The following is a 23,613-nucleotide window of genomic DNA, read 5'->3' on the forward strand; positions in this document are numbered from 1 at the left end:
ACAAATGAATACTCAACCAAGAATAATTGGGAATAAATGAGGGCCAACCATCTTTTCTGTTTCATGGACCAATTTTTTTGAAATTGGCTTAGTATTCAAATACAAAATGTAGGGTTTAGGGTGTAGAGTTTTACCTCCCAATATACTGGATTCTTTGTCTCTTATTTTCTAAAAGTCTCCCCCAGACCTGCAAACAAAGAAAAAAAGAAAAAATGAAGAAAGGACCTGGATCCCTTCCTAGACACATGATCAAGATATTGTCTGCAATAAAGATTTGAAAGCAGTCCCGCCCATTCAGCCTTGCTTCAAAAACCTTGTTGCATTTGTCACAAAACACTTGATTGCTGAATGATGTACGGCTAATTCCACGAGCCAAACAGAGCTTTTAAAGTGCTAATTAACAGCCCCAATGAAAGAAACTCATTAGTTGTTGTTGTAGCTAACTCATTAACGAGCCTAAATTGTTTGGAGCTAATTAGAATTCTGAGCCAAGCAGGATATGATGGCCAAACCAGACAGACAGAATTGGGCAGTGCTGAATAGCGAGAGACAGACATACAGACAGAGAGAGACAGACAGGGAGAGGGTTCAGTATTTTTATTCCTTTCCTTCTTCATGAACCAAATCCACCATCACGAGATCAGTCTGAATAAATCAAATCTTGAGCAAGTATTACTAACTTACCCATTTGTGTGTGTGTGTGCCCAAGTCAGTTTTTGATTCCTGGACACTGTCCAAGTCCTGTAGTTTTCTTGACAAGGTTTGCCATTGGCTCCTTCTTAGGGCTGAGAGAGAGTGACTGGACCAAGGTCCACCAGCTGGCTTTGTGCCTAAGGTGGGACTAAAACTCCTGGTCTCCTGGTTTCTAGCCTGATGCCTTCACCACTACACCAAACTGGCTCTCTCTAACTTAGCCATGTATTGAGGTTAAATGAATAACCTAGTAGTCTTAAGGTCAGTAAAAAGCACATTTTGCATTAGCTGGCTGAGGAATTCTGGGAGTTGGAGTCCACACTTTTTAAAGTTGATAAGGTTGAGAAACACTGGTCTAGACACTTAGGTGTCAGTAGTGGGGACTTGTAAGAGCTGGATAAATGTGCTCTTTGACCATCCAAGGATCAATTAGCAGGCAGCCCTTCAGCTAAAGAATGATATATTTATTTCCTGGTGCTTCACATTCCTCCTCAAACTCCCTTTTCTGGTCCTCTGTTTCTGAAAGTATCTTGAATGTAAGGGATCATATGGCCGATGTCATTTCAGTGCCAAGCAGGAGAGACTGTGGCCCTCAAAACCTCACCAGAGGGACATGATACATTAAGGGACATGAGAATAGATCTCTTTGTATCTGGTGGATCCCCTCAATTTTTCTTTGGCCAAGCACAATACACTAGCCAAGGTGCTGAGTTTGGAGTTTTGTGCAGTCTTTTGTTATAAACCTGGGCAGCCTTCGGACTTCTGAGATCTACTAGATTTCTGAAATCCACTGAACAGAGCCACCTGGAAAACTATGAGTTGGGCAGGCAATGATGATGATTACATACCATCAAGTTGTTCTTAGTCTTTGGCTCCTACAGGTAGGACATTTTCTCATTTATTGCTCCTCCCGTTAAGCATGGTGGGGTCTGAAGTCCGTATCATGCAGGTGGTTCAAGCGGTGTCCTTTCTCAACTGCTATCTGCCATATTGTAATGCTAGGGAACCCTTTACCGAGAGAGAAGGAAGAATGCAAAATCATCTGAAAAAGGTGTGTGTGTGTGTGTCCTTTCAGCTCTTTTCTGCATCTTAGATTTAAAAGGTGGTCTGCTGATTCACCTGCTTTTGTGATTCTGGGGTGGGGAGGAGATGGTACACTGTCTGAGCCTGTATTTGGTGCCTTTGAACATGCTCAGTTAGAAGTGGTGGGAAGTCATTGGGTGATCTGCAGGTCACCCCACGGGCAGGACCGTTTGAGAAATGCAGTGCTATGAAATGCTGGTGGTGGAACTGGGTGATTTCTATTTTCTAGCATGCTTCCTTCCTCTACCTTATCTCTGAAGAACAGGCTGAACCAAGCTGACCTGAACTGAGTATGCTTGTCTGTTCAGAGAGTTACGTGTGTAATCTGACAGCTTTTATTTTCTTGCTCAGTTTCCTATCAGCATTTGGCAGCTGGGACTGTGACATGATGGTGATGGCCATCTTCTTGGCCTGCTTAAAATCACCACTTTTGAATGGGAAAGAAAGACATGGAGGGGTGGTGCATCTCTATTAAACCAGCTTCCACAGAGATTAAATGCTTTTCGTTACAATCCAATTAACTCTCAAATTGAATAGCAATGTGACAGGAGGATATATGGCATCCTTTCTTCCCAAACACCGTATATATCTCCTCCCCTCCTTGCTCATCTGCAAGACCGTTTGTAAATAGCTGGTGAGTTCACCTCTAGTTTAATCAGATAAAGAACAATTAATTACAGCTGACTTCCACCTAGGTGCGTAGAAGCAAATGAGATGGGTAATTCTCAAAGAATGCATGTTCAGACATGGGAAGGGGAGCTGATTTAACATTCAGAAATGCACCCCTCCAGGAACCTGCAGCTGTTCAGAGTTAAATCCTCAGGGTTGTATTTCTCCCACTGATAGCAAGAGACCACTCACAAGATTGGAATCTGACCCATGAAATTTGCGTTTGATTTTGGATACTTGAATCATTAGCTGGAATTAAGGAGATTTCACCAAATTCCTGTGTGGGTCAAATTCCCAAAAATGCCATTTAGCCTCATCCTGTGAGTAAGTTGGAGCCATAGCAAAATGTTGGAGTGTGCTGGGGCAGTTGCTTTTAGTCTTCTAGTAACTTTATCCCCAATACTCAGCCAACATTCCTTGGTTACTGGTCATACTCTGACTATGAAGTGATTTTGAGTTTACCCCATTTAAATCCTTCTCCCAAATATTTTGTAATTTTTACAAATGTTGGATACCCGAAATGTTATGAGACCTTCCTGCTTGGGCATGAATAATGCAGCTTTGGCAACTCAAACTCTGAATGTTGGAAACGAAGAGAAGGTTACTTAGTTCTTAATAAGAATCATGATTTTGAACACTTAAACTCCTCTCCAAATCTCAGTCCTTCAGTCTTATACAAGATCCTGTAGGCAATATTCTGCAGAGATGAGAAGCTCCTGAAATGCCAGATATTTTAACAGGGGCGATCTGTGGCCCATGTTAAGGCATGGTGCCTTATGCATGAGGCTAATTCCTAAATCTACCCAAGCAATTCACAGCCCAAGTCCACCCCTTGCCTTAAGTTCAAAGATTTGTCCTGGAATAATGGCTAAAGAAAGGCCATTGGGTCAATTCTATGATCAACCCTCATTCCTAAGCAATTATGGTCCTGTCTCCAAGGAGAAGCGTGATGGGGTGTTTGTAATTAAAGGCCATGAAAGCATAAGATTTACAGAGGCAGTGCTACCACTGAAGGCCACTTGGAGAGATTGATTAATGTACCAGATGTGCTTCAGCATTGCTTACTATGCTCCTTGGTTTCAAGAGCAAAATTGCCACCTGCCATTCTTAGGTTGTAAGCATTTGAGAAGACACTAATCATGGCCAAGTTGTCACAGGTCATCCCCTCTAGCCTGTCCTTTCCTCTTACATTTTTGTGCACATATTTTTTTTCTACTTGTGTACACACACACACACACACACACACACAGCATTTTAGGTGCGCACTGAGTTGCAAATATTGGGGGAAGGTGCAGGGTTGGGCATATAGCCATCTACCTGTTGGGAAATGCATGGCTAGAAAGTCCATATTAAAATGTGATTTAAATGTGAATTGAACAATTCTATGTGTCCCTCTCTTCCCACCAATAATATTTCATTCATTTTGGCACATTTTCTATTTATCCTCCAGTTATTTTCCAATCCTACTCCTGCATCATTTTTGATCAGCAAACACAACAGAGCTACCAATAACCTAGGAACCACGATTTCCTTCTTTGATCCACCTTCTACTGTGCTCCATAAGTTGCATTTTCTGTCTCCAAATAACTTCATCATATTCAGAAGCATCAACGTTTGGATATTTTTAGTTTCCTCTGAGATTCTTCCTTCCCCAGTCTCTGAACCTTTGTCAAATCCCTTCTTCCATTTCTTGAAATGTCCCCTAATGCAGACAGTCCTGACATACATGCTCTGTGTATTGTTGGTTTATTTCTTTAAACAAGATAAGTTACCCTTTGGAGCCATCATGTCTTGGGTGCTCTCACAAAAATGGCTATCACAGTGGGAGCTTGACCAGACATAGAATGGCACCATTGTGGAGCTTAGCAGTCACAAAACATCTGTTGTTTGGAAAAAAAGGAGGTTCAGAAGACAAAGGAGGTTGGTCCTTGCCAGCTCCTCTTCCCTCTCCCCAAAAGATGCATTTTAGTCTCTCTAGCGTCCCATCGGGTAGCTAGGTATTGATTGATTGAGTCGATGCCATAAAGTCAGTGTTGATTATTAGAGACCTCATAGATAGATTTTCTCCAGGACACTCTACCCCTAACCTGTTCCTTCAAGTCTCCCCATGGTGCCCCCATCACCACTGTAACTGAGTCCATCCACCTTGCTACTGGTCATCCTCTTCTCTCTCCTTTCAAGCTAGGTATAGATTCATTTGTAAGCTAGGGGTTGCAGCTCCCCACTATTTTTATTTTCTAAGAATGTTTGTGAGGTCAGCATGGGACCCAGATCTGTTCTCTGCTGCCCTAGATGGCAAGAGTAGAAGTGATAAGCTTAGGTTATAAGGGGAGAATCTGGCTGAACACTGAAAGCTTCCTTAACAGGATACCGGAGAAGCTGAAAATGGGAAGAAACTTATTTAGAAGAACCTTAGGGGAAGCTGAACTTAGGAGAAGTTTCTTTAGGGGAGTATTAGAAGCAGCTAAACTCTACAGGCAGAACATTAGGATAATTTTTTTTGCAGATTAACTTGGGACATGCAGAGTAACTTTTGCTTGAGGCCTTCTTGGGAGTAAGTGAAGGACCTCTAGAGTTTTGACACTGAACAAAGCAAAGAGTTGGATTTGAATCTTGAATTTGCACCTTTCACTTACTCATGGCTTACTGAATCATGGTTGATTGGATTTAGCCAATTTCTGGATCTACATGACTCACCAAGACTTCCTCTAACCACACAAGCTATGTGAGCACAACACTGACTAACATAGTTGGCTGGTTTTATGTTTCAGGGTGTTTGGGAACGTGCCCATCACATTATAGGAAGGGTGAGTGGAGGGATAGAATAACATGCTTGCAAATTCCATTATCTCTGTTTCCACATTTATTTGCACCCTGTGGTTTCCTTATCAGGGGAGAGAAAGCAAATGAGACCATGTAAAACAGTTTTCAAATTCTCACATGTTCCTTTCAAGCCACTGGGAGATAAATAAGTTCCACTGGTTGAAAACTCATCATGCTGACAGCAAAGAGTCTCAAAGCAATTTGTAAAACCAACCAACAAACAAACCAGCATAGGCAAAGACGGGGTGGAGTGTGGTGGGAGTGGGCTGAGGTGGAAAAGAATCTCCTTCCACTTCCCTATATGAAAGGTTTGTGCGAAGGCAAAAAGGGAACTTTGAAAAGCTTGCAATTACACACAGAGCGAAAATAAACCTCCAGGCTGGCTGGCAGGAAAATAAAGCTTTTTCATCCTTGGCAATAACCATCAAGGAGCAGATGTGGTCTGGTTTTTGACTGTCTTGCCTGTTTTCATGAAATGGAGTTTGGTTTTATTTCCTTATCGCTTTAGATATGGGAAGTATCAGCTCTTCCACTTTGTCTGGGGACTAATGGGGTTTAATCTTTGATGTCACTCCATAATTTTATTTGAATCCCAGTTCCAAAGGTTAGGGCACGATCTGGTTTTTGCACCTGTTCGCCTTGCTTTCATGGCTAGCATACAGAACGCCCGGGTTACAGACGACCCATAGTTAAGAACGGAGCCTATTGTAGCCAAATTTGACTTAAATACACAATGATTCAAGTTAAATAAACAATGATTTGAGTTAAATACCCAATGGTTTGAGTTCATTACACAATACAGTGGTACCTCTAGTTACGAACGCCCCTCCTTACAAATTTTTCGAGATACGACCAGCGCCGGCCCCAAAAATTTATCTCGACGTGCAAACTCCGCCTCGAGATACAAACCAGATCCGCGGCCAATTGCCCTGCTGCCACGCGGTCGCGGCTTCCTGTGGGTGAGATCGCGGTAGCAAGGAGACGTTCGGTGAGACTTTTGGGGTGTTTTGTGGCGTTTGGAAGGTTTTTGTGGCGTTTGGAAGGTTTTTGAGGTTTAAAAATAAAATGCATATGTTTCAGAACTGTTTAGCCATATTTACATTGAACCTTATGGGGGAAATTTACCTCGGAGTGCGACCAAATTCGGAGGGCGGATTAGCCGTATTTACATTGAACCTTATGGGGAAATTTGCCTCGTGGTGCGACCACATTCGGAGGGCGGAACGGATTAACCGTATTTACATTGAACCTTATGGGAAACTTTACCTCAACTTGACACCAACTCGAGTTGCAACCAGAGTCACGGAACAGATTAAGTTTGTAACTAGAGGTACCACTGTACTACTTATACAGTATTATACAATGATACTGTTCCAGATTACATACAAATTTGACTTAAGGACACACCTTGGGAACAGAATTGGTTCTTAAATTGGGGACTGGATATGTGTGTGTTCCCCATCAATCAAAACAGCCCTGTTCTTCATCTAAACATGGCCTTTCTACCTAGGCAGAGATGCACAAAGCATGTGCTTTTGGATTCTGTCTTAGCAGGATATAGTTAGCTAGTGACTAGGCTTTGCCCATCCATATAATATTTGACCTGTAAATAAATTTTCTTTTGGTTATAAAACTTTACTAATCCTTGCTCCGCTTGTATTTCTGGTCTCAGGAATGCTAATATGCACACACAGAAGGCCTCAACCTCCAACACTTCTGAGTTCATTGGAGTTACTATAGGCCAGTAAAAATGTCTGGCTTTGGTCCCCAAATCCAGTCAAGACTCAAGATTCTATCTATGCATATATGAGGGAGAACCTTTTCACCACAGTCATTGATGGGGTATAAAAAGTGCTGAACTAGATGATCAGATTGTGTAATGGTATGTGGGAAAGATCTTAGGAGATGAGGCCAAGAGATGCTGCCTAGGGAATGGTCAGATAAGAGACAGCATAGCCCACAGCTGCATAGTGGGCAGAGCAAGAGGCTCAGAAGAGACCCTCCCTAGTTTCTTGGGCTGTAAAGGAGTTATGGAGGGGCGGGGGAGAATTATACTTTCAGACTTGCAAGATTCTGTTAATGCAGAGTTACAGTAAAGTAGAATTAGTTCATCTGGTCATGTTTCCTGTCTGGTCCACTTGGTAAGGCTGACATCAATCTTGCAATTATGACTTTAAGAATCAAGATTGCTAATTGTTCATCTGATGTAGCCGAGAGAGCATAGCAGAGAAGGGAGTCAAGTAATCAAACAAAGAAGGGCTTTGGAAAAGCTTGAGACCAGAAAGGCACAAAGCTTTCTTTACCCCTCTCTTGTAATGCTGAGCTGCACTACAATGTCTCCAGGTCCTTCTGACCAAGTTGAAGGGACAGCCAGACTGAGTCAAGATATAGGAGGCTACCGAGACTGGCTGTTGAGATCCAGGTGATACAGAAAATACTTGGGAAATCAGGACCAGTTTCTGATCATCCTTTGCTACATACTTGCCCCAGATTGTTGATATCCATGCATTATGTGCTTTTCCTTCACTCCTTCTCTTGGATGTTGAGATACCCCAAGCTTTGGAATGAACACTGTCCTTGGAAGAGAATGACAGGAAATCTATTCTCTATTTTTAAGGGCTCTTACATTGAACCTGATCGTAAGTCTTCCTACTCTGACCTGGTAGAGGTGAGTACAATATATATCATTACACTTTCTGTCTTCAGCAAGGAAAGGACTGGAATTCATCCCACAGTTTTCCTCAATGGATGTATCTCCTGTCTTCTCCAGTGCTCTGTGATCAGGTCATATCCCTTGAGGGCAAACTACTTGCTTCAGCTCCAGAGGCAATTTCTTCTGTATGGGTCCCATCATGGTGAAGTTCACTCTATTGTTTTCAATTCTGAAAATGGGACATTTGAAGAAGTTTGGTAGCTTAAGAAATCCAGAGCAGCTTGTGGGTCACACTGCTCTTCCCTAACCTTGTGGCAACCTCCCACTGCCTATTGCTCTGGCCACCACGATATGATCATCTGCATCTTTCTGTATTTATAGTCCGCCCTCGAACCCACAATAATCTCCACTGAGTCAGTTTGGAGGAAAGCAAACAAAGGTAGTGGAAGGAAACTGTTCAGTACTGAGTGGGGAAGGTAATGTTTTAATTCTGAAGAAGAGTTAGAGCAAATGTTAGAGCAGTAAGGAAGTTCACTAGAGAGAGGGTTAGGGTCCCCTTCCAAGACAGACACAGTAAACATGACTGAATGGATGCCCAAATAGGGTCAATATGTCACAGAATAAAACATTTGGAAAAGTCTGGGAAGCTTCAGAACCAAACAGGGTGTTGTATCCCAGCTTCTAAGATTCAGGTGGCCCCTCCCTCATTGCCTTCTGGGCAATGAAAACCTGAGGTTCTAGTCCAGAATATTAGTGGAGCCCACTATGCGTGGCTTGTTCTATGTTTTGAGGCAGTTTTTGAGACTGAACTTTAGTTGTTATAGTTGATGTTGTTTTAATTCTGTGTTTTTTATGACTTTAATATTGTGTTCTTTTCCCCGTGTGCCTTGTTAAACATCTAGAGTTATTCCGTTAAGATGGGCGGCCATAAATATATCAAGGAAATAAATAAATCTGTGGCCCCAATGTAGGCAATCATGAGCTAAGTGGCTCCAGGCTGATGAGCAGAAATTGACTTCTTGGGTCCTGCTAACATTCAAAGGCACACTGCAGGTGGTCTAGGCCAGGGTTCCTCAACCTTGGCAACTTTAAGACGGGTGGAGCAAGGCTGACTGGGGAATTCTGGGAGTTGAAGTCCACCCATCTTAAAGTTGCCAAGGTTGAGGAACCCTGGTCTAGGGGATTGCTGTGGGGTGAAAGGAGGTCTCATCACTGGGATCTAACTCCTGTCTGCGTTGTTCTCAGACCATCCATGGCCAAGGGAAAGGTGTTTCCTCTCTCTAGCAGGCCGTCTGTGCTGTTGCCACCACCTGGTAGGCAACATTCACCCGATGTTGCTTTCCCATCACTCTACAACATCTCTGTGGTCTTTAGCTTGCAGCCTAGTTGCTAAGAGAAGCTCAGTCTGTTATAGCAACAGCTGCTACCGGAATATGCTGTCAATGCATAGTCGAGGAGGAGGAGAAGGAAGCAGATACTTACAAACAGATCCAAACTTCTGGACTGCTCTGCTCCCTATAAGAGCCTTTCTCCCTCCTTCCTCACTGCCTGCTGTAGATCCCCTCTTTTAAGTTGAAGCTCTGACAGATCTTCCTTGCTCGGAATGGGTCCATGCCAAAGTCCCCGCAGGGCATTTCAGCTGGAGGAAATGCAGACACACCTGTTTGCTTTGCTCTTCTGGAGTGTGCATGGTTCCTTGGATGTTGCCATTTGGAAATGACAGGCACCTGGCAACCAAGACAGAAGCTTGGTAATCCACTCTCGGGGAAGCAGGAGGAGCCTGGAGGAAATGTTCCACCTGCTTCTGAATGTTGGAGGAGTCTTTCATCTGGGTAGAAATTGGCTGGAGGCAGATCTGGGCTGCTTAGATTCTGCAAATGGCACTGTATTACCGGCCGTTCTCCTCAACAGTGAGTAACCAAGGACTCCCTGGCTCTTTAATTGGCACCCAGATTTCCCCCCCCCCCCCATGCAATAGAGGGATAGACCTATTCACACAAAGGAATCCCATTGAATAATGTGGGATTATGCAATTGAAGGGCCAAAACTTTCTTGCCTTAGCAGTCCATTGCCTTCCACTGTCCACTTCCATGAGCAGGTTGATGCATCTCCAAAGATCAGAAGGGTCTTCTGGAATATGGCAGCGATACAATGAGCAGAGCAATGCTTTAATAGATTCCCCAGTTTCCTGAAATGGGAATAGCACTCACATTTGACAGCTATTTGCAGAACAGAGTTAAGGTGGCATGGCCAGGTTATTGCAGCGAGGAGTGTAATTTGCTCATGCTGAGATTCTATGTTCATAAGAACCTTTTGTCAGGGGTCAGTCTGTTTGGGGAACAATAGGAGCAAACAGATGTTAGTGCAGGTCTTAATTGGAAATAGACAGTGCTTCTGGAAAGAGCAGGGATATATGTAGGAAAACCTTAGACCTAGTTGCAATTAATAAATCACTTTCTGCTTAGTGAAATCCACTGAGGTATAATGGTTATGGTAAGGTCAGACTATTATTATTCAGGTTTAAATCAACTCTCAGATTTGAAGTTTCCTGGCTTAAACCCAGTAGAAGCCACAGTGAAGCGATGTGTGTCATGGGACATCAAGCGCACATCTTCCTGGACCTGAGGCTCTGAGAACCAAACCTGCACGTGAGCATAGCCTTTCTTGGTCTCTACATTTTGCAAGTGACCACTTGCTTCCTGTTTCACAGATGCAAAAGAAGGGGTTGCCATCACATGATGCTGTAGCCAAGATCCTGCCTGAGAAACATATCATCAGGTATGTCCTTTCTCAGCCTGTGGGCTCTGCAGAACAGCAGTAAACATTGGACTCATGCAGTGATTCCACGTCCGTAGAAAGTAGAGGCTACAGACAAGCCAGGATAGTCAGCCAAGTCAGATAATCAGAACTGTAGTCCAGAAACCAAAAGAAAAGGACAAGTCAAAGAATTAGATGGATCAGAGTCCAGAAAACTGATCTGAAGATCAAGAGCAAGCTTTGAGATTGTTGGATACAGTTGATACACATTCCAATGGAAGCTGTTTCCAGCACTGGGTTATCTCCAAATTGAGAAGACTTCAAGCTTCCATCCCCAACAAAAAGCCATTTGTTGTGCATTTCACCCCCTGGCTGTATTCACACAAATGATTAGTCATTGAATTAATCCATTTGCAGGGTTCACAGAATACAGTCACTCATCAACAAGCCACATTGGTTGCATTACTCCCAGGTAGACGATTATTTCCAAGCAGCTTGTTCTTGCAAGATTGCATTTCTATGCATCTCAGTCCTTTGACCCTCTTCCTAGAGAGGCCATTGCTTCTGAGGGCTTGAACTTTGTCCCAAGGCATCTGGATCACTTCCAAGGGCCAACACTTGTGGATTCATTGCTTGTGAGTTCTATACTGGTTCTTCTTCCATCTTCTGAGAACAATCGTCTGCAAGGAGTACAAAGGATACATGTTTAGGATTGTACAGTTCTTTCTTATGAATTTTCTGTCACGTGGTCCATCCTAAAGACTAGTTCAGAAGCAACTGTGGGCCAAACTACATGTTACAACCAATACAGTTTTCTTAGAACTACAAGATCTGAGCTGCAAAACTCCAAATGAGTGCTAGATGGGCAGCCAAGATGTAAAGTTTCTTGTATCTCTTTACTGCCATCTAATGGACATTTGGACTTTTGCAGCCTGGATCTGGAATCTGCAAGTCTAAATAGGAGCTTTTTTTATTTCTGAAGAGCAAAACTAGTGCATTTATAGTTTCACATTGCACAGAACTACTGGGTGCACAATATACCGTGTATACATGGGGAAAACTGCTTGCAAAAAACTTATGCTAGGGAACACATCTTAATAAACAACAATTAATTAACTGATAAATTGATGTGTGCGTATTAGCAGAAATGGCATAGAAATACGAATCTTTATGCAGCTTTTTTTCCCTTCTGTTTTGCAAGCTGCTGAAGAAACAGATCAAAAGAAACACATGATCAGGAAAAGAAAGAACTAAGCTAAACTGAAACTGAAGGATTTGTCCATCTCTTGTTCTCATATATTCTTTGCTAATTTTGCAGGCCAGTCATTGAAGAGGTCCAAGAACTGGTAAGGCAATTATTATTAATAATAATACATTAATAATTACTATTTAAAATATTACAATATTTTCTTCCTTCCATCCTTTCTTTTATCTTTTTTTTTTTTTTTGCTTTTGAGATGTTGATCAGCATAACATATGGGCATCCATTTATTTTGCAATGAATCAGAAATGTCGACCCCTTTTTCACGGCTGCCGTGAACAACCTACAGAACGTTTTTCAAAAAGAGGGAAGAGAAAAGCAAAGTGTTTGACAAAACTAATCCTTTTCCTCTGACTTGAAAGAACTGCAGAGCTGATTAATAGCATGGCACTAATCCTGCTGTGTGTCTCGCCCTTCGAATTTGTAAAACTATAAGAGAACGTGGAGTCACTTGAAAGGTTACTTTAAAAAAAAAATGGAATAAGATGTGAAATGTTGCCCTCTGCAGCAAAGAATTAAATTAGCAGAAGGGATCTAGCAGGTTGGTAAAAAGAGATTTGAACACATGAAAATCAAGTTTGACTCAGATCAGTAGAAATGCTTGTGAAGGAAGGTGAGAAAGAAAGGGTGGGAAAGCCAAACTGAGGAGAAGAATTTGACTGAAACACTGTTGGCCAGAGTAGATATGATCAGGTTTGTTCATTGTCAGGATTGTCCACAAGGTGTGGTCAAAGAATCAAGATGGTGGCTGCAACGGTGCAATCAAAGCTGTTCGTTCTATATTCAAAGGGTTGTCCAGACCAAAAGGAAGGGTATGAAAGAACAGAGGCCTTCAAACAATTGACTCATAAGGAATTATTTGGATAGCAGATTGCACAGAAAACCATATGATCATTTGGCCCTAGTTTTCTCCTTTGGGGCGAAATGAATTTTGTCTCTTGATATCAATCGCTTCTATATTTTCACCACTTCAAAATCCACTTGTTAAGGCACTCATCAAGCTGCTTAATCTTCCCCAACCCCCCCCAACCAAGAAAAAAATACGAATGAAATGTAGGGTTTTGGAGACCCTAAATGAGGTGCTACATGTGGTCTCTGGATTACTAGTGCCTGACTTAGAAGGATGGGAAAGCATAGTTCTTCAGATGTTGGTGAGCTGAAGTTCTGAAGTTCTCTCACTATTGATCATATTAGCTGGACAGTTGGGCATTATTTATTTGTGATGTACTGCCACAATCAGCTGCAGACTCCATAAAAGCATTAAAATATAATAACGTAAACATATGAAACTTCTAAATCATTGAGTGAAACAGTCAATCAGTAATCACCATATATGGTCCCAAACCCCATCATCTTCCAGCATGAAGACTGAACTCTTCCTCTTAAATAATGATGCTGTGTCCTGATTTCTCTCCAAGAAAAAAGTAGGGAGGACATTCTGGGTTACCAACAGCCTACAAAGCAGTTTTCCCCAGTCTGGGTTGCCTTTAATTCCAGAATTCTCAGCAATGGTCATGTTGGCTGGAGAATTTGGAGAGTTGACCCTACTTCTGGAGAGTTATCCAGTTCAGAGTAGGCAATCTCAAAGCTAGAGTGGAAAACTTAAATAATCCGCTTTTCTTCTCTTGAAAGCAGCCCAGCCTTCATAAAGATTATAGACACAATGAGGTGCATTGGTCTTGACGTTGCACACAACCTCTTGCCTCTTTCTCTATTACCTTCAAGTTTTGAAGGTGTAACACCATGTGGTTGGTTGAAACCTTGGAAAAGGTGAATGGGGAAAAAGTGGATTCGGTTTAAGAAAGAAGCTACTTGGAAACTTGTTTCGACCTTATCTGCTTTCTCATCTTCCCAGCCTGTGGCACTTTTCAGCAGAGGCACAGGGCCACAGGCCAAAAAGGTAGATCCATGAAGCAGCCTGTCTGGAGGAAGGCTGTGCCAATGTCAGAGTTCTGTACCTGTATCAGTTTCTCTCTGGAAGAAACCAAGGATTTTCGCTGGGATGCTCAAGCAATGGGTCAGTATGGCCAGGGTGATCCTGCAGCCAGCAATCTTCAGCAGGCTGCTGCCTTGTCCTAAAGAACAGAAAAGGAGACATCATCCCCATAAATTCCAGGAGACCAGTCTCCTTGGTCTGTAAACAAATAAACCAGCCTTATCTCTTGTTGTCCTGTGGAAGATTTGGCCGAGGCCGAGAAAGCAGAAGGTCACCAGTTTGGCACAGGGAGAGGTCTCCTATGGTCTCACAGCCGTCTTTCCCTAAGGCTGCAGCATCAGCCAGACACCAAGTTTCCTTTTGCTGCCTTCTGCTCCTAGTAAGGGGTTACCTGCTCATTTTGCAATTTTACCTGGGCAGGTACGCTGAATTTCCCTGCTTGCCCAGAAGGATTTTGCTGATCTGAGATGGTGCTAAGCATGCAGGCTTTAAAGGAGTGCAAACCTACAGTTTAGAGCAGTGTTGTCCAAACTTGGCCACTTTAAGATGAGTGGAGTTCAACTCCCAGAATTCCCCAGCCAGCATGGCTGGCTGGGGAATTCTGGGAGTTGAACTCCACTCATCTTAAAGTGGCCAAGTTTGGACAACACTGGTTTAGAGGAAGAACAGAATTTGATCCCAAATTGGAAGAATTGGAAGAGGGTGAGAAATGCCTTTTCTGCAGCCTCAAAGAGCATGTCTCTTAATATGGATCTCTTTTTCTTTTTAGCAATCCAAATAGCAGACATATAACCCCCCAGCCCCAAATCAGGGTTAAATGTAGTGCAAAGGGTTAACCCTAGTAATTGGTGAAAAACCATCCTGCATTTACAGAGTCGAAGGACTAAAGTCAGGGGTAAATTGGCTGTTTGACTCTCTCAGAATCCATTCTAATGTTCTCATGGAGGTTTAGACAAATTTGAGATCCATCTGCAATTCTTAAGCAGGATATCTGAGGATGGAACCTCCAGAGTTGGAGGCAGTATATCTCTGAGTGCCTGTTGAAGGGAAGCAACACCAATGAAGGATACTGACTTGAAGTTCAGCCCAAGGCAGTTCTTAGAGGCCTTTGTTCAGCCACTAAGGTCCCCTGGACTTTCTCTCTGCTTTTTTCATGAGCTCTTCCTTTTTCCCATCAACCCATGTCACAAGAAATCCATGAGAGAGAGAATAATTTCTGGAAAGAGCGACAGCAGTGAAAAAAGGGGTCTCTACTCGAAAGCTCAGTTTGCATTTTCACACTCTGAGTTCTGTTTCTTTCTCTGTTTCGTGTTCTGCTTTCCAGCAACCTTGATTGTACTTACAACGCAGTTCTTTGTTCTGAGAAACAACCGATGAAGCAATATGTTTCTCTGTAGTCTGGATTTAACCATAAACTTAAGGATTAAATTAATTTTATATTGCTATCAATAGTTATTAGATGGTTCTTTTTTCCTCTTTTTATGCTGTTAATTAGCTTTCTCTCTCTCTCTTTTTGGTCATGTTTAATTTATTTTAATTTATTCGGTACTGAAGCACCACTATTTACTTTTTCCCCTGGTTGGCAACATAGTTATTTTATTTCAATAAGAACAGCAATAATGCTGTAACAACCAGCAGCCAGAGATGAGGATTGGGAAGGCTACAGGGAGGGAGAATAAGAACCAGCCCTCTAAACAGGGGGCTGGCAGACCTGTTTGAAGACAAAATTCTTGCCATTTGCTCGGCAATAACATGGGAGGAGGGATGGTGGGGGTCTAACGTAATTTACAGCTAAAGGCCAAGGCCACTTGTGCATCTGCTGGAACCAGAGCTGAACAGCTGCTTTAGGATCCAGAATGCAGCCAAGGTTAGAGGTGGAACCTGCAGGTTCTTGCTGATGTTAAGAGAATGAGGCACAGAGGTGAGAGCCAAATCAAAGCGGGGATCCCAGCAAGGCATCAGGAGTAACAGTCTCTTGCTATATTTTTAAAATTTATTTATTTAGCAAATTTATATAGTCACCCCCCTCCCAAAAAGTGACTCTGGGCAGCTTACAACCAGAACAACAATTAAAACCAAATTACAATATAAAAAACATCAGACTTAAATAACAACAAAAATAAAAAACATATATGACAACTGCAGCGAGATTATTATACAGGTAGTCCTCGACTTATGACCACCATTCAAAGTTATGACAGCACTGAAAAAATGACTTGCAGCCAGGCCTCTCACTTATAACTGTTACAGCGCCCCTGCAGTGAGATTATTATACAGGTAGTCCTTGAGTTACGACCATTCGTTTAATGACTGTTTGAAGTTATGACGGCAGTGAAAAAAATTACTTATGGCCGGTTCTTGCACTTATGACTGACACAGTATCTCCATGGTCACATGATCAAAATTCGGGCACTTGGCAACTGGCGTGCATTTATGACAGATTTTTTTTTTAATCCATTTAATCATGTCTGATTCTCGGAGACTGCCTGGACAAGTCCCTGCAGTTTTCTTGGTAAGGTTTTTCAGAAGTGGTTTGCCCTTGCCTCCTTCCTAGGGCTGAGAGAGAATGACTGGCCCAGGATCACTCAGCTGGCTTTGTGCCTAGGCAGGACTAGAACTCCCAGTCTCCCAGTTTCTAGCCTGGTGCCTTCACCACTACATCAAACTGGCCGTCTTAGGATAGGCTATCTTAGGAAAGGTTTAGGCAAATCTGTAGAGCAGTGTTTCTCAACCTTGGCAATGTTAAGATATGCGGACTTCAACTCCCAGATTCCCCAGCCAGCCTGGCTGGGGAATTCTGGGAGTTGAAGTTCACATATCTTAACATTGCCAAGGTTGAGAAACACTGCTGTAGAGGATAAAGCTGTCAGGGGCTAAGTTCCTGGGATGGCTAGATGTCTTCTCCTCAGCCAGAGCTGTTGAACATCATTGACTATGGAACAGCAGTTGAAGTGGCAATGGCTGCGTTCAAATCTTGCCAGCCAGATCCCCACTGTAATCTGCTTTGTTGCTCTAGAAAACACAGTCCTGGGCTGGATAAAGGTCTGGCCAAAAAGCGTTTGTTGGGTATTGGTGTCTCTGAGGACCCTTGGAATTTCTGGTATCCAAGAAATGTGCCGGTTGGTTTGAAGGCTTGTTTTGGCAGCGGAGCGTGAAAAGCTGGATCTAGGGTTTTGACTGCTTAATCTTCGGCTGATGGGGAAGGGTGCATTGGCCAGAGGCTGAGCGTTTTCTATCACTGTTTCATTTCTGACCCGTATGTAATGTAATGTGTGCTAGAGTCTGATGATAGAATTGAGCTTCCTTTTTGATGCTGTGTAAGTATAGAAGTTCTGTTCCAAAAGCAAGTATGTTCCACACAAGATGAAAAGATCAAATTTGTAGAAGTTTGTTTAGTGTCTCCCTGATGTTTCCCTCCCTCCCTCCCTCCCTCCCTTCCTTCCTTCCTTCCTTCCTTCCTTCCTTCCTTCCTTCCTTCCTTCCTTCCTTCCTTCCTTCCTTCCTTCCTAGGAAACAGACAATTACCGCACAGCCCTGCAAAAGATGGCGGATGACATCATGTCTTTGCGCCGTCATGTTTCCACACTGGAGGCGGAAAACAGTGCATTGAGGCGTAACCTCTCCTTGCATGAGGATGTCGGCCGGGCCCTCTTTCAAGACATTGACCTGGATGTTATGACCAAGGCAGAAATAGTCGACAGAATACGTAAGGGAATTGTCTCCTCCTGTTTTGCCCATTCAGTTGGGGGAAGGGCTCATGAAAGGTCTACTTGAAGGAAAGGAATGAAGGCACCCTAGAAGTCTTAATTTTCTTTGAAAACTTGCGTAACACCTGTCCATACAAAGAACCTCTCCCTGCAAAAGTTCACCTTGGATGCATAAACGGCAAGACTGCCAGTGTCATCCCATCATTTCTGCTTAAACAGGAACATTAATTGAATTCAGAGTGTCCTCATAGGTCTAGATTAAACCAGGATGGAAATTTCTATGGCCTACACTTCCCCCAAGGAAACAGGCCAGGTTATGAAAATAGCAAAGTTTCTGGCCTTTTCCTGTTATATTGACTGCAAGGAGACAGTATGGGACCAGTTTAATTCTTATTGAGACTTGCCAGACTGTAATGGAAAGAAGGAATGACCTTGAAGGACAGGAAGAAGAGCTGCTCTCAAGGCAATGGTTAGATAAATGAAATACGAGTCCAGGGCAGAACTGTAACCTGAGAAAATGTCTCAGACAAGACACCCCCACCCCCCAGTTATACCCCTCTAAAGGTGGGGCAGGAGAGAAGCAGATTCAAACTTGCAAGATAACTTTAAATTTTGCTTACTGGGAGTTTTGAGAGCACATTTGGAGGGTATGAAGTGGTGGAAGGATGATATACTAGGCTGGATGAACCGATGGTCTCATTTAATATAAGCCGATTGCTTAAATTCTATGACTAATATGTCAGAGAACTTAAGAAAGGGTATCCACCATTGGGTTGAAAGAAGAACTCTACCTTCAATGGAATTTTCACATTTTTTTTCTTAGTGCTTCTCAAGCACAAATTATCTTCTGGGGCTCGGGAGATGGCCCGGATGAAGGATCGGGTACAAAGACTGCAAAACGAACTGATTCGGGTAAGCATTCTTGGGGTTCTCTCTTGCTGCATCTTACATCAGTCTTGCCTTCTCCAACTTGACAGAACAACTAATTTAGTCATCGGTACTTGAGAAGGAGAAGATAGCAGTCTTTTCCTCCCATCTACTTTTTTAAAAATATGTAATACATAGGAAAGTCTTGCAGCTATAAGTAAGAGGACTCTTAATGCCTACTGTTGTGTTGGGAACTTAGTGCATATGGAAGGCTGAGTAAAAATTCTCAAAAGTCAGCTGTCACAAAAATGCTGTATGCTGGTGGGTGTGATCATAATTTCCCAGAATGCCCCAATACAGTACTCTATGGCATCTTGGGGAAATGGATGGTAACTATCAGGAAGCAGGCAGCCAGAAATCTTAGGCTACTTGCAGATGTAGAAGAAACTCCCATCACCTTTCACTGACATGTTAGAAACTAGGTAATGGGAAATACTTTTTGCCTGAAATGCTGGAGATGGACAAATGTCCATGGCGACTGGTTCCTATGAATTTTTAAGGAGAAATCCTGGCTCATGTAAGTCATCTTGAGTTCCTGAGTCTATGTCTGGTAGCCCAGAGGGAAGTGTCCTCTGAATTTATGTGGATTTTAACAAGCAAGATTCACAAATGTTGCCAATTTACTGCTTGAAGATCCTCCCATTAGGGAACGTTTGGGTGAAATCACATGGATTTTCCATTCCAGGGCAACTTGGACATTCTGGTATGGGGATCTTTCTTTGACTACCCCAGAACAATCTCAGATCCACATTTGTTCCAACTGGGACAAGTGGTCCTGACCTCAGACTGATGGATTCCTCTCCTCTCACTTTTTTTCCTCCATCAGAAAAATGACAGAGAAAAAGACTTGGTGATGTTGCAAAGAGCTCATCAACAGCAGCAGATGGTGCTTCGGAAATACCAAGCCAAGATAGCCAAGATGCAAGCCCTTGAGGATGCAGTCAGACAGCAGGAAAAGGTGCAGGGCTGCTATCTGATGCATTCAGGGAGGTCCTTAGGAAAGAGTGAGAGGGCCTCTTCTGCACAGTCACACTCATCCATTTCCACAAAAGGTAATCGAGAGGATGGAGAAGATGCTGGAAGAAAAGATGAAGGAACAGTTCAAAGAAATCCATTTTGGAGATTTATCCAGAAAGACTGGTAAGTAAGCCACAAGTAAAGCAGATCTTCTCTTATTCATTTCCAAGAGATTTGTTGCCATTCTGAACAAAATGCCAGGCAACCCATTTCTTTTCCAAGTAAAGGAGGGATTCCAGAGGTCCAATTCTTTGATAACTGAGCTGCAGTTTCTTCCCTCTTCCTTCCAGAATGGGAACAGTGATTATGACATAAAGACAACCCCAGATCTTGGAGGGGCAAAATGTCCTCTGGCATGCTTCTTCCTAGGCCCAGTGGAGCAATGCCAGTCCTCTGAAGAACCACCAGATGTCACTATTTTAATTTCACACAATGCACCAAATGTAACTTTGGACTATTATGGCATGTAATACAGCCAAGAGAGGTGTCTGAGTTACATGGGGGTCAGCCTTTCAAGACTAGAAAATCAGAGTTATGAATGCTAATACTACTTTTATTCTAAGGTTACAGTAACAGAATCTTGCAAGACTGAATGTGCTTCCCCACTTCCTCCCTTTATCTTCATGAGAATTAGGGAGGATCATGTCTGAGACACTTTCTCAAATTCCATTTCTGTCCCAGATTCAGATTTCATTTATCTGACTGTTGTCTTGGTTGCAGCTCTTCCTCCTGTTCTTCAAGGTTATTCCTACTTCCCATTACAATGGGTGCCTGTGAGCATTACTTGAAGATCTTGAACATTTACAACCGTCCAATCACCTGCAATTTGCAATCCTCAAATCCTAGTGAGGATCTTGCTTTGTTTCTTTTTTTAATGGTCAGTGGTGCTTGCAAAGGTCCTTCCTTCTTCTTTCGTTGAACATCACACATCTTACCTGTTCTCAGTCTCAGGTGACAACTGGCCCAAAGATCTCTACTCCACCCTGTTGATGGAGAACATGAGGCTACGGGATGAACTGGGGAAATCTTCTTTTCGTTCACCCATCATATTGCAGCAGCAGGCATTACCAGTAAGACTCTTTGACTCAATAACCATTTCCCTCCCTCCCTCCCTCCCTCCCTCCCTCCCTCCCTCCCTCCCTCTATCTACCCCTCTACAGTATCTTCTATTTCTTCCCTCTCCCACTTCTATCTATCATCTTTCTCTCTCTCTTCCAACTATCTATCTATCATCTATCTATCTATCTATCTATCTATCTATCTATCTATCTATCTATCTATCTATCATCTACTTATCTATCTTTCCCACCTCTCAACTGCATGTACTTATGTGACGGTGCCTCTCACTTGAAAAGATGACTTCCTATGGGTCTGCTCCAAAACACAGTCATACTCTGGTCTCCCGTGGAGACTTTTCCCATCATCTGATTCTTTTAACTGAATAGATGGGCACTTTATAACCAGGAGCCACATGGGTCTCTCATTCTATTTCTTGGCTTTCTCCTCCATCCTTGAGCCATAAATCCTGATTTATGTTCCCCCAGGAGGCGTTTTCCAGCTCAGAAAAGCTCTCGTTGATCTCAAAACTGGAGAAGGCTGAGGCACGCATCCTTGCCATGGAATGCCAGGTATGGTGACCTCCCTACCTGAAATCTTCCCTGGCATGAAGTTTTGATATGATCCATCCCCAGATGTTCTCCTGAGGCCAGAGTGAAATCCAGCCACTGTGTTCAAGTAGAGCAGTGTTTCTCAGTCTCAGCAACTTTAAGATGTGTGGCTGGGGAGTTCTGGGAGTTGAAGTCCACACATCTTAGAGTTGCTGAGGTTGAGAAACACTGATATAGAGCAGTGATTTATAACTGGTACTAACTATTAGGGTCTTCAGTTTACGGGTTTGTTGGCCTTTATCTTCTAACTTAGGTCTCCTCGTCACCCATAGTCAGCCATTGCTTTCATATTTGATGTGATCTTTGGAAATTGTGTGGGCTTTCAGACCCTAGTTTTAATTTCCAGGGCCTGGCTGACCTACTGGTTTTTGATGTCACCATGACCTGGATGGTTTTCTTCATTCTAGAACTGATTCTTCTGAATTTGCACTTCTCCAAGTTATGTCTTTAATCAACAATGCATGTATTATAAATGCTTTGTTTTAGGGGTGGCATTGGCCAATTTCAGTGTATTTTCTAATCCCCCCCCCCTTGGAATTTTTGCGGGTCTCTTGCTGATTTTAATTACTATTAGCTACCCTGTTCATTGCATCAACATTAGAAGAGTAGGGTATATATTTTAATATAAATGAAGTAACATAAATACAAAAATGCATCAGTGCCAGGAAGGGCTTGGGAAAAAAAAAGCATATAACAGTGCAGATTAATCCATGAATGTGCATTCTATTTAGGTTTGTTTCTTCGGGTTACTTCATTTTCTCTTAGACAAAAAAATGGATTTTTAGAAATGTATGTGTGTGTCTGTGTGTGTGTATGTATGTGTGTGTGTTTCTATATATATAAAATATTTATATCTGTTTGCTTTTTAGAGGATGAAGGGAATAAATCTGATAGCTAAATCAAATTGCCTGGCAATGCTCAGAAAAAAAAGTCTAAAATCATGGTTTTTTAAAGCAAAAGCAAGTTTTACTAGGATTGGTACCGCCAAATGCCCTGTGCTGGTGATAGTTTATTTTATTTTATTTATTTATTTATTTGATTTATATCCCACCTTTTTTATCCTATCCCCACCCCCACCCCATTACAATCTGTGAGGTGGGTTGTGTTGAGAAGAACGGCTGGCCCAAAGTCAACCTGCTTTAGGGAGAGCTAGAACTCACCATCTCTCAGTTTCTTGTCCAGCTCCTTAACCATATCCCTCGCTCTGATTGCCAGCCATCAAATGCTAAAGCAGGTACTGTGTGTAATAATTTGCTCTAAGTGTGTAAGCATTTCTCTTCTCTGGTACAGCTGGAGGACTCTGCCAGGAAGTGGGGGCGAGAGAAGCAGAATTACAGCACTCGTCTGCTTGAAAACGACCTTAGGTTTGACCAGTCGCCATCCTCGATCATGATTCATGATCTTTTTCTGGTGAGCAATGGACCTAAACAACAGGAGCAGTCTACCAGGGAAAGCTAGATAAGCCTTCTGGGTGCCACCCATGTGGGCAGGACCAGTCCAAGATGATTCCCTTCTTTGGGTGAAGGACAGCTTCACATTGAAGTCAACCAGACAGGAAGCTGAACCTTCCTTCAGTATTAGTGATGGGACAATGTCCATCATGGCAACATATGCCACAAAATCTGAAAACATCTATGCTACAGCAAGGGGACCATCTGCAGTTCTACCCCCACCCCCCTTTTTTACTACTGTCTCAGGTGGACATCTCAATCTGTGTTGTTGTGAGGCTGGCCCTGCCTGAGTGGCCACATCTCCTGTGGCAAAGCACATTTTCTTCCTTTCTAAAGGTGATGAGGTTGGGACTTGCCTTGATTGACACTCAAAGTGTGAAAGGACTTGGATCCTGGCAATTCTGTGGCTCAAGAATCAATCCTATTTTATTTTTTTTCCCATCAGTAAAAATGACCCTCCCTTTTGCTTCCAGTTAAATCCAGCATACCAGAGAAGATGTAAGATTACTACTCAGCCACCACAGAGAGGATTCAACAATGGGGCATGATCCTCCAAAGGGGAAAGTAGAGAATCAGAAGGGAAACAAATCAGAATTTGTAAGAATTTGGGAATGGAGACCAGCTTTTGATTTGAAGGAGAATGTTTGTTCTTAGCCCATTTACATGCCTCTCCTCCATCCACAGGATGAGAAGGAAGGGAGAGGGGATGAAGAACAGAAGAATGCAAAGTCAGGGAAGGACACACAGAAGTAGTCAATTATGGGGCCGAATCTGCTTATAGGTCAGTGTTACTTCTTAGCCACATTCGTAAGCCAAGGTTGCACAACTTTGGGTGGTGGGACTCTGAGCCACATCTGTCCTTTCAGGGGTGCCTTGTAGACCAAATTTCCAAAGGTGAAGGAATCAGGACAAAACGTGAGCAAGGAACGTTGTCCTGAATGCTTATTTTTTTTAACCAATGTGGAGATA

General features: G+C 42.8%; 1 protein-coding gene across 1 annotated transcript in view; it reads left to right on the top strand.

Annotated features, from left to right (window-relative positions):
• CCDC33 (coiled-coil domain containing 33) overlaps positions 1–23,419 on the top strand; it is a 103,429-nt gene extending 80,010 nt beyond the window's left edge. Inside the window, exons 14-24 of the mRNA XM_088148180.1 lie at positions 7,886–7,936; positions 10,632–10,699; positions 11,997–12,024; positions 17,386–17,581; positions 18,406–18,494; positions 19,336–19,467; positions 19,562–19,649; positions 20,472–20,596; positions 21,071–21,154; positions 22,484–22,603; positions 23,329–23,419. Coding sequence (XP_088004306.1) covers positions 7,886–7,936; positions 10,632–10,699; positions 11,997–12,024; positions 17,386–17,581; positions 18,406–18,494; positions 19,336–19,467; positions 19,562–19,649; positions 20,472–20,596; positions 21,071–21,154; positions 22,484–22,603; positions 23,329–23,397 — 1,050 coding nt within the window. The 3' untranslated portion in view covers positions 23,398–23,419. The remainder of the gene's footprint in view (positions 1–7,885; positions 7,937–10,631; positions 10,700–11,996; positions 12,025–17,385; positions 17,582–18,405; positions 18,495–19,335; positions 19,468–19,561; positions 19,650–20,471; positions 20,597–21,070; positions 21,155–22,483; positions 22,604–23,328) is intronic.
• Positions 23,420–23,613: the final 194 nt, after the last annotated feature.

The sequence above is a fragment of the Python bivittatus genome, unplaced genomic scaffold (assembly GCF_059951505.1).
Source record: "Python bivittatus isolate LINGU-HERP-01145 unplaced genomic scaffold, Pbiv_v1 ctg000530_np1212, whole genome shotgun sequence".
NCBI lineage: Eukaryota > Metazoa > Chordata > Lepidosauria > Squamata > Pythonidae > Python > Python bivittatus.